Here is an 11,966-nt window from a genome sequence, read left to right on the forward strand (position 1 = left end):
TTTGTCTCAGTCACGGATTGAGACCATCAGGTGTTTTGGGGACCGATTGCGGTTTCATCTGAGATCTGATCGTGCTGAAATTTTGTGGGAAGCTGCGGGACATATATAGACCTTGCTTTTCACCGGAGGGATTAGAAAGTTAACGGTTCGTTTTGATTTTGTGGTTTCACTTGTGAGGTTGTTCTTTTCTGATTTTTCTGGCAGTTTGTTTTCAATGTTTGTTTATTGTTGTGATTGGTTGTAGGAGCGAGTTTGGTTGTTCTTGGATATTGGAGAGCCTCTCTTTTGATTGTTGTTATTTTCGTGAATCACTTGTTAAGGTGAGTGCGTGACCATGAGCTTATCTAAGCGATTGGGTTGTATAACTTGTTTTGTGTGATAATGTGTAGGTATGGTGAATGTGTTATTGAGTGTTCAGTTTAATGGCTGGTTTGTTATGTTTTATTTGCGGTTGTACTCTTGATTTGCTTGTGTGTATAGCTCGTAGATGGTCTCACTGAGTATTTCTGGTAATACTCACGCATCTCATTGTGTTTGTGGTGCAGGTAATGTGTAGCGTGGAATCATGGCGATGAGGGGGAGGACGATCTAGGATCTCGATTGTATTATTGTTNATTATTTTTGAAGTACAGTTTATGTTATCCTTTTGAAGTTTTGGTTATTTAATTTGTTTTATTTACAATATTAATTCTTAACTATTTTCCTAAAATAACAATTCCTGGAAACTCATTTAATGTAACTATTTAAATCGATCTAATTTGATACATTTATTGTCATAAATAGCTTGACAACATCTATACATTTCGATTTATCCAAAAACAACTCTACGCATTAAATTTTTAATCCCATAAAAATCTCCAAACCTATTTTAATAGATCTTTAGAGACTGTATGATCTATTAAATTTAAATGACACCGCCGAGTTTAAGTAACAAAATGATTACAATCGCAATAATTATTATAACGTTAATAAAGTTCATAAAAATGAGAACCCAACTTTAGAAACTCAATAATCGGGTATATTTAACTTTAGCATCAAGAAAAACATTTAATATAATATATACCGTGTTAAGAAACTGAATATTGTTTTGCGATAATGTTATCAACTCAAATAGGAAAACACTAAAATCTCTATTTTATTACGACGGATCGTGAACTCCTTGCTCATCAAACATTTTCCATGTATAAATATCAACTTCACAAACGAAACACAACACACAACCAAAACCACTAATATGACGGTTTTGAAACACGGGTTAAACCACTAATATGATGGTTTGTTGTTATATAGCGGAACATGTTATTAATATGACGATTTGAATTAACATTAGTATAAATATAAAATATTATTAATTCGGTTTTGAAACACGGGTTAAATATTCCTTTAATTATTTGGTCAATACCATTAATATAAGAATATTAGACATATTAAATCAGGGTAATTTAACTAAAATTTTGTAAAACAATTAAATCATTGGTAAAATTGTGACTTAATCCGACAATAGCATATAAATTACATATTTATGTATTTATGTCCCCTATTATTGTTCTAATTGGTGGGCGTTCGGTTTTTCGGTTCGGTTTTTTTGGTTTACGGTTTTTTTGCTTTTATAAAAATTGAACCATATAGAAACCATATGTAATTTGGTTTGGTTACAGTTCGGTTTTTTTANCAAGAAAAACATTTAATATAATATATACCGTGTTAAGAAACTGAATATTGTTTTGCGATAATGTTATCAACTCAAATAGGAAAACACTAAAATCTCTATTTTATTACGACGGATCGTGAACTCCTTGCTCATCAAACATTTTCCATGTATAAATATCAACTTCACAAACGAAACACAACACACAACCAAAACCACTAATATGACGGTTTTGAAACACGGGTTAAACCACTAATATGATGGTTTGTTGTTATATAGCGGAACATGTTATTAATATGACGATTTGAATTAACATTAGTATAAATATAAAATATTATTAATTCGGTTTTGAAACACGGGTTAAATATTCCTTTAATTATTTGGTCAATACCATTAATATAAGAATATTAGACATATTAAATCAGGGTAATTTAACTAAAATTTTGTAAAACAATTAAATCATTGGTAAAATTGTGACTTAATCCGACAATAGCATATAAATTACATATTTATGTATTTATGTCCCCTATTATTGTTCTAATTGGTGGGCGTTCGGTTTTTCGGTTCGGTTTTTTTGGTTTACGGTTTTTTTGCTTTTATAAAAATTGAACCATATAGAAACCATATGTAATTTGGTTTGGTTACAGTTCGGTTTTTTTAGTTTATGGTTTTTTTGGTTTTATCAAAAATGAAACCATATAAAAACCATACGTATAATGGTTTGGTTTGGTTTCGGTTTGGTCCCGGTTTTAACGGTTACTCCATACTTTAAAAAATAGATAGTTGATACATAACTAAAAAATAATCATAAAAGTAAAACCTAAACATAATTCAAAAAAAANCCCAACTTTAGAAACTCAATAATCGGGTATATTTAACTTTAGCATCAAGAAAAACATTTAATATAATATATACCGTGTTAAGAAACTGAATATTGTTTTGCGATAATGTTATCAACTCAAATAGGAAAACACTAAAATCTCTATTTTATTACGACGGATCGTGAACTCCTTGCTCATCAAACATTTTCCATGTATAAATATCAACTTCACAAACGAAACACAACACACAACCAAAACCACTAATATGACGGTTTTGAAACACGGGTTAAACCACTAATATGATGGTTTGTTGTTATATAGCGGAACATGTTATTAATATGACGATTTGAATTAACATTAGTATAAATATAAAATATTATTAATTCGGTTTTGAAACACGGGTTAAATATTCCTTTAATTATTTGGTCAATACCATTAATATAAGAATATTAGACATATTAAATCAGGGTAATTTAACTAAAATTTTGTAAAACAATTAAATCATTGGTAAAATTGTGACTTAATCCGACAATAGCATATAAATTACATATTTATGTATTTATGTCCCCTATTATTGTTCTAATTGGTGGGCGTTCGGTTTTTCGGTTCGGTTTTTTTGGTTTACGGTTTTTTTGCTTTTATAAAAATTGAACCATATAGAAACCATATGTAATTTGGTTTGGTTACAGTTCGGTTTTTTTAGTTTATGGTTTTTTTGGTTTTATCAAAAATGAAACCATATAAAAACCATACGTATAATGGTTTGGTTTGGTTTCGGTTTGGTCCCGGTTTTAACGGTTACTCCATACTTTAAAAAATAGATAGTTGATACATAACTAAAAAATAATCATAAAAGTAAAACCTAAACATAATTCAAAAAAAAAGAATCCAAATATAGTTTTGTAAACCCAAATACTTAATTGAAATTTAAACTTTTAAAAAGTAAAGGCTATTGAAAAAGAAAACCACAAAAAAAAACCAAAAAAAAAACTTGGAGATCAATAACTATAAGCCCAATAAAGAAAAAAATTATTGATATTGTTATACAATATAAATTTATAAGTTGAAAAAACTAATTATATCTAATTATCCTAAATTTTTATAAAAAACCAAAAAGACCATTCGGTTTTACGGTTTTTAACTAGACCAAACCTAAACCAAATGGTTAATTAAATTAAAAACCAAATGGATTTTTAGATTTAACCATAACCAAACCAAACCATTTATTTCGGTTTGGTTTGGTTCGGTTTTTTGGATTTCGGTTTTTTTTGCCCACCCCTAATAATTGACAATCCAAACAAAATTATTATTTAATTAAACAAAACAAACTAAATATAAAAAAACAAAAAAAAAACTTAAAATGTTATTATTTTTAAAAACATTGTCTCGCGGTGTACTGCGGGTTAAAATCTAGTGTTATTTTATTGTTGGAACCTTGTTAGAAGTATGATAGGTTGATGATTTTTAATTGGTTATAATTGATATGATATTTATATTAATTTAGAATTGGTTTGGTTTGTATTCCGCTCTGCATGTTGAATTGTTGTTGGTTTATTGTTTGGGTTGTAATTAAATATTATGGGTATTTAATTATATTATTATTATTACAAAAAAAAAATGGGTCGGGTCGTTCCAGTTTGGTATCAGAGCCCTTACAGTTCTAGGATGATTAAGTGGATGGTTAGAGCGGTTAGTAATTTAATTGGGTGAATTATTTTCCTGTTGCTTGATTTGTGATGTTGTGTGATGGAATTGATTATGAGTAGTTAGTCAATTTGTGTGTGGTATGGAGTCCTAGTATCATCCTCTTCGAGCCTTCAATGAGATTCCACGGTAAGTAGTTTTATGTGTGGTTTGTTGTGTGGTGTTTTTAGCTTATGTGCGGAAGGTGCAGTCGGCTATTGAGAAGTTGTTGGAAAGTGGTAGATCACGCCGGTATCGGAAAAAATACCATGGGCGGTGAATTGTGGGTTTAGATGTTTTGCAAATAAAGTTCGTTTGGATTTTTGACTCGTGGGTCATGTGGAAAGGAAATAGCCCGGGAATTCTATAAATGGAAAGTTTCCATAAATAGAAAGTTGCCATAAATAGAAAGTTTCTAGAAATAGAAAGTTTCCATAAATAGAAAGGTCTATAGATAGTTAGGACTTGTCTATTTTTGGAAAGGAGATGTGAAATGCCTGGAGTGGCGGGATTGTGTAGAGGTTGACCTGTGGAGTGGTCACAGAGTAGATGATCAGTTCTCAAGGATGATTTGTTGTGGATAATTGCCAAGCGGAAAAGCTATTTTTGGAAAGGGTGTGTGTGAACACCAAAATGTTTTGGATGTTTGTAGTGAGGTCTGGGGGTGGCCATGGCGGTGGTGTTATTCTGGGAGAGAGTATGGTGTTGGTAGGACATTGAGATGTTCTACGCTGATCACGGGGGGTGGTCCCGGTTGGTGAAATGCTTATAGACGTTATGACCGTTTGCTATTGGGACGGGGGATCCTGAACAACTCATGAGGAGATGGGGGTTCTCCTGAGGAGACGGGGGGTTCTCTAGATTCCGATAGCTCGAGGGACTGCGGTCCTGAGAGTGGCAGAGGAGATGGGGGTTCTCCTGGTATCGAGATCTCGAGGGTGACGACCCGAGGGTGAGACGGTATGGCTCAAAGACGGGGGGTCTGAGAGTGTGATCGGTATGGCTTGAAGGTTGTGACCTAAGAGCAGATGAGTTGGTGGCAAAAGTGTCAAGGACGTGGGGATAAGCATGGTAACCAGATGTGAATTTATGAGATTGATGGGTGTTCAATCTCAGGTGTCCGGTTGGGATCGAATGCGAATCTCGGGGTTGATGGGGGTTCAATCTCGGTGTTTCTGTGTGTTGACCGGGAGGGTCAGGTGTATGCTGGTCAGGGGGCCAGAGTGGTGATGATTGGGAGAGTATGGTTTGGATTGACCAGTGGGGTCAGGACTTTGCTGACCGGTGGAGTCAAGGTTGTGTGGACCATTGGGTCACGGAAATGTGCGGGCTGTTGCGACAGTTGCACAAGAAACTTTGGCTGACATTGTTGAGTCTTGTTGGAGGTTGTGCGGGCCGTGGTGACGGTTGCATGAAGGTCCTTGGCGGATGGACAGTGTTGCAGGATTCGAGGACGAATCCTTGTTGGTGGGGGAGAATTATAACTCCCATGCCCCGAAAAATATGAAATATGGAAGTTTATATCGTGAATTGGAGTGAAGTCGGTTTAATTTGCGGTTGGTTTACTAAGCTGGTCGATTTATTAATTAAATCAAATGATGGTTTAATTAATTTTGGTTTAAATAAATCTTGGCTTAATCTAATTAAATCATGGTTTATTATAATTAAACCAAAACCCCTTTTTGTTAATAAGAGGACGTCTCCTCTCCTGTTTTTGCTTTTGTCGACATTGTTTTGAGAGAGAGAACTCTTGGTTGTTTAGTGTAAAGGAGGATGAGAAGGAGATGAAGCTTTTTTTTTAAAGTAATGAGAGAAACAGAACTGTCAGGGTTTGGGAGAAGGAATATCCGATTACTCAAAACGTTTCGAAAGTTTCGTGGGGCGTTTTGTCTCAGTCGCGGATTGAGACCATCGGGTGTTTTGGGGACCTATTGCGGTTCCATCTGAGATCTGATCGTGCTGAAATTTTGTGGGAAGCTGCGGGACATATAGACCTTGCTTTTCACCGGAGGGATTAGAAAGTTAACGGTTCGTTTTGATTTCGTGGTTTCACTTGTGAGGTTGTTCTTTTCTGATTTTTCTGGCAGTTTGTTTGCAATGTTTGTTTATTGTTGTGATTGGTTGTAGGAGCGAGTTTGGTTGTTCTTGGATATTGGAGAGCCTCTCTTTTGGTTGTTGTTATTTTCGTGAATCACTTGTTAAGGTGAGTGCGTGACCATGAGCTTATCTAAGCGATTGGGTTGTATAACTTCTTTTGTGTGATAATGTGTAGGTGTGGTGAATGTGTTATTGAATGTTCAGTTTAATGGCTGGTTTGTTATGTTTTATTTGTGGTTGTACTCTTTATTTGCTTGTGTGTATAGTTCGTAGATGGGAGGATCCTGTCACTGGATATTTCTGGTAATACTCACGCATCTCATTGTGTTTGTGGTGCAGGTAATGTGTAGCGTGGAATCATGGCGATGAGGAGAAGGATGATCTAGGATCTCGGTTGTATTATTGTTTATGTTATTTTATTGTTGGAATCTTGTTAGAAGTATGCTAGGTTGATGATTTTTAATTGGTTATAATTGATATGATATTTATATTAATTTAGAATTGGTTTGGTTTGTATTCCGCTGTGCATGTTGAATTGGTGTTGGTTTAATCTTTGGATTGTAATTAAATATTATAGGGTATTTAATTATATTATTATTATTACAAAAAAACGGATCGGGTCGTTTCACGATTCTTCTCCACTTGAGATCATCAATGCCTCTTCCTGTATAAATCTTCCACTAAGCTAGTGTTGACGTTGTAGAATAAGCTGTTTATAGTTAAGACTCTCCTATAAGCGTACTCTCCTATAAGCGTCCTCTTTAGGGATTATTAAATTCACAGCATATATCCACTGGTTATATCAAGACGCATCTTCAGTGTGTTGATTGTCAAGACGCATCTTCAGTGTGTTGATTGTCCAGGTGTTCTCTCTCAATCATGCGGCCCTGAACTTCATCCTTCTCTTGTGAACGTAAATAGTCATTGAACATGACAAGAAAAACTATGTACGGGCATGTTGTCGAGTGCGATATCAATATCATTAGATTCTTGCCTCAGGCTTGTCGCGGGCCTCATAGGCTTGTCGCGCACCCAACCACCAACGACACGAAGTTGTGTGTTGGGGACGGCATGAAGAAGCAGATCAAATATTACACGTTCCTTCTCAGTGAGAACGATCTCTTTCAGATCCATGGTCCTCATCTGATGGAGCAGAAACGTATTAAAGCTATAAATAACCTTCAAATACTATTAAGTATTAACGAAGCCTTTTTAATCTAGAAGAACACCGGAGTTATGAGAAACTTGAGTAGAAAGCAAAAAGTGATCTCTTAACAAAAACCAAAAATATGCAAAGCAAAACTTTTCCTAATTCTTTTTTGGCAATTGCCTATCAAATCATGATCACTTGATAAAACAAAAAGTTTAAAGGTAACAAAAATTTGTCGTCATGATTCGTACTAGATAAAAAAAAAAGTTTAAAGGACTAAACTTTGGATCAATATTTGTCAAAAAAAAAAATCAAATATATCATTTAGTAGAATATTTTTCATTTTTTCTCGTGAGTTTAGCTAAAAAATCAAATCGAATCAGCAACCCAATCCAACACGCAGAAGCAATTCCTACAAGTGCAAATATATCATTTATTAGTACTATATTTTCTCATTAATTTAACTAAAAATTAGTAATTTTTGTTGACATGCTTACCTTATACTTTTCCTAGCTTTACACGAATTTGTTTCAACAATTCTTTAATAATATTCGAGTCCACTATTAACCGGATATATTGAAAAAAAGAAGAAGAACCGTGACACAACCGACAAGAGATAAATCAAGGGAAGACTCTCTCACCAACCGATTTTTTTGGCATATTCATTGCTTCGTCCACTCCTCTCGTAATCACTTCTAAACTTATGACGTGACGACATAAATGATACTATCACTTTTACTTATTTGACAATTGCCATAAAGCAATCATCTACTAGTATTTTGTCGCAGTCTCATGTGTATAAGAGATGCGTAAGAAAAACCTTCTTTCTCCACTCCACGTATGTGTGGTTAAATATGAGAGGAAGATTCGCTTTATTGAAGAGTATGCAAATGAAATTTGTATTGATGAGATTACTTCTCTCCATAGTTTAAGCATTTGATGTGTAGGTAGGCACCACTCGAGAGAGATTCAAGACAGCTGGAAACAAAGCCAATAATTGTTAGAAATATTCTTTCCAGTATTTTTTATTTATTTATACAAACGAAAATAGAATCGTATGGCGTATAATATATCATCAAGTGTCGGTGGATTTCGATTCACTCTCCGAACCATACTCTTTTTATTTATTTAATGAGTAATGTACATTCTAATAAATCGCTTGACTTTATTACTAGGAGATACTAAATGCGAACATGCAATTATTTGTCCCATCTCCACTGGTTGAAACGATTATGAATTTTATTTTAGATGAATTTTAATTTTATTATAAAGGTAAAAACATTAATTAGTTATTTGATTTAAAGAATAATAATACATTAAATGCACTAAAGAAATCATCCTTTTTGATACAAAAAAAAAATCCTAGAACATCAACATTTATGATACAGAAAGAAGGAGTACAAAATTGCAATGAGATTAACGATGATTATTTAGGAACTAATCCGATTATATAATTCAGGCTCCATCCATTGGGATTTGCGAAACACTTTACCGTATCTTATCATATCAGATCAAAGTTTAGTTTAACTCAACGAAGGCATGACAACTAACCACGTGGCATGATGACGTCAGCACCACTTATCTCTCTCTTCCTCGTCCCTTCGCAGTTGTCACTTTATTATTATTAACTTCACTTGAGAGCTCTTCTAAAGAAGATTCACAGATCTCTCGTTCCTTCCGACTTCCAAAACTCTCTTCAGATTCCCCACCTTTACCTTACGAAACCCTAATCCCCAAATCAGCATTTTTCTTAAAGGTTCAATCTTTTATTGAGAAGAGAGTTTTGTCGTTGTAGTATGTAGATAGATCTCGAAGAACTTGCCTATGGTTCGATCAATTGGGTAAACAAACAACAACAAAAAAAAATGGATCTTTTGCTGATACAGAGACGTGAATCAAGAAGGGTCTGGTTTGGATTACAAAATTCGATAGTTCTCCTCGTGGGTGGAAACCATACCTCCTCCAGGTTTTGCACTCGCTAAAATCTCTTCTTCTTCTCCTCTTCTCCCCACCTAAAAACTTGGCTTTTTAAAAATCGTCTCTTGCAAAATTCAAACTCTTCGGATCTTGTTTTTTTTTTAACTACTCGGATCTTTATGGGCGTTGGAGTGCTAAAGCTGAAACTGATGCCTAGCTCATTCCGTCGGCGCGTTATCTTACGCGCCCTCGTGATCGTCTGCGCTTTCTCTGTTGTATCTGTTTTACGAATCCTCGGCGGAGCTTACCAAGGTGAGAATGATAATAGTCATAATACTCAGCCGTGTAAGGTTGATGAGTGCGCCGTGAACTTCGCGTTTCTTGGTCCGTTCCTCTTCTCAGGCAACAGGTTCCTTAAACCTGTTTTGAACTATTTGGAGTCAGAGAAATGTAAGGACAACATTGATCTGACTACTCAAGTTGTCACAGAGCTTACTGTTATGAATCTGCTGAGTAATGATTCTAAAGCTCTCTGTATTGGTCGGAGATCGGTTTCAGCTGTTCTTGCAATGAATCGACAAGGTATCTCTGATGTTAGTGTGGCTTACATGTCACCACCTGTTTTCGCTTTCAAGCATAGGAAGTTCACAAGTGAGCTACGTTACGAGGATGCTTCTTTTGGATTTGTGTTTTCTATGGATCTTGAGACACTGACTGTCCCTGCTTCGCTTGTTTATGAGATCGAGCGTATACTTAAACCTGGTGGAACCGGGGCTATGCTTGTTGGTACTACTAGTGGATCTGACTCTGACTCAAACGGGTTGGTTAGATCAGTTTCCCCTGTTTCTTCTTTGCTGAAGAACTCGAGTGTGGTTCATGTTGCTTCATTGGGTGAACAGGTTTTGGTTGTATTCAAGAAAGATGGAGAAGATAGTTTCCGCTTGGATCAAACTCATCATCATGACCTTCCGGCTGAGTGCTCCTCTGTTCTCAACAACCGACAGTACATTGGACTATTGGAGCCTCTTCTAGAGGAAAAGCGTTTGGATTTCGAGAGACGGATTCATTACTTGCCTGAGTTCATTGATCTCTCTTCTAGGAAGAGGTTGGTTTATATTGATATTGGTGCAGCGGATCATCTTAAAGCTAGATCGGATTGGTTCTTCCCATCGTACCCTATCGATAGGAAAGCTTTTAATAGCTACTTTGTGCATCACAACACATCTATCTTGACTTCTTATGTCAAAAGCCCTGGGGTAACCTTCATCTATCATCCGGGACTCGTAGCAACTAAAGAAACAGTAGCCGATCAAGAAGAACCTTTTGTGGAAGATGATAGCTTTGATTTTCTAGCATGGTTCAAGGAAACAGCTAGCTACGCTGATTTTGTGGTTCTGAAGATGAACACAAGCGATGCTGAGCTGAAGTTTCTCACAGAGCTGATAAAGACAGGAGCGATCTGCTCAGTTGATGAATTGGTTCTTAACTGCACAGGGTACAGCGACTGCAGTGGTATCTTTAAAAGCCTCAGGAACAGTGGCGTCTTTGTCCATCAGTGGTGGGAAGACTAATGAGCTCAACAAATGGAGCTTTAAAAACTAAAAACTATGATCTGTGGTAAGTTGGTGATGTTATGTTTTTTTTTACTGTTGCTACAATCTTTGCTCATGTATAGAGCAAAGCCACAGAAGTTTGCTCCAGCGACCCAGCACTTCTGTGGTTCTACCTAAATAAGCTGTCGTCTGTATGGACTTTGTTTTGTGTATGCTTCAATGAAGTTTGTTGTGTTGTGTGTGTTTCTACTGGTTTTGATGCTCTATTTATAGAACTTATATCAGAAGACCTGAACTCTTAATAGTACCAAAGTATTCTATTTCTCTGTCTCTCAGGCTGTCTTTACATTAATCGAAGTATCTTTACCCGTCCGGAGCCATAAGTTCACAAGAATTGAATCAATCACGATATACACATTGCGGAAATATATGTCAATAATCAAAAAAAAATTGCAGACAAGTACTGAGTCAATCATGATATACACATTGCATATTAAATCGTTATTGGTGTCACGATACTTATAGAAAAAAGTAAAAATAAACAGGTACTGAGTTAATCCATTGAGGCATCTCCTGATTTACTAGGCTTGCTGCTCAGAATCTAACAAAATGGAGACGTCGAAAATTGAAGAAAAGTATATGAAAAAAAATAAACGAAGCAATGTATTTCAACCATTAAACGACTAACAAAAGAAAACCAAATAAAAAAAAGAAGAAAAATAAAATCTTAAATAACACCAACAAAAACCCTTAAACTAATTCGGATGCTTAGTGATGAGGTCTGAAAATGCATAACCAGGGCCGCCACCTGTTGCAGCGGTTAATAGGTGAGAGCCTCTTGGGAACATCCGGCAAAGTAACGTCTTCGGTTGATGGTTGCACCGTGACTCGGAGCTTAATGCCAGCCTGACAAAGACCGGTCTTTAAGCTTACAAAAGAATGCACTCCTGGTTTGGTGAGCTTAATGAGATCGTGTCCCGTCTTGTACACAGCTACGGTAGAATTTGGTTCACATGATCTGAAGTCAAGATCATCGCTGATTTCTCTAACGTCGTTGAGTTTGTTGTTGTATTGGAAAAAGAGAGTATCTCCAACAC

General features: G+C 35.6%; 1 protein-coding gene and 1 pseudogene across 1 annotated transcript; one reads left to right on the forward strand and one right to left on the reverse strand.

Moving 5' to 3' along the window:
* The window catches only part of LOC109132527, a 9,253-nt pseudogene extending 1,870 nt beyond the window's left edge, over window positions 1-7,383 (reverse strand).
* Window positions 9,369-11,118, forward strand: LOC104781195. The gene has a single exon (XM_010505801.2). The coding sequence runs from the start codon at window positions 9,496-9,498 to the stop codon at window positions 10,885-10,887; it is 1,392 nt and encodes a 463-aa protein (XP_010504103.1). The 5' UTR covers window positions 9,369-9,495; the 3' UTR covers window positions 10,888-11,118.

The sequence above is a fragment of the Camelina sativa genome, chromosome 4 (genome assembly GCF_000633955.1).
Source record: "Camelina sativa cultivar DH55 chromosome 4, Cs, whole genome shotgun sequence".
NCBI lineage: Eukaryota > Viridiplantae > Streptophyta > Magnoliopsida > Brassicales > Brassicaceae > Camelina > Camelina sativa.

What these genes read in the sequence shown, in the direction of transcription:
- LOC104781195 (XM_010505801.2), top strand. Translation starts at nt 9,496, where the DNA reads ATGGGCGTTGGAGTGCTAAAGCTGAAACTGATGCCTAGCTCATTCCGT.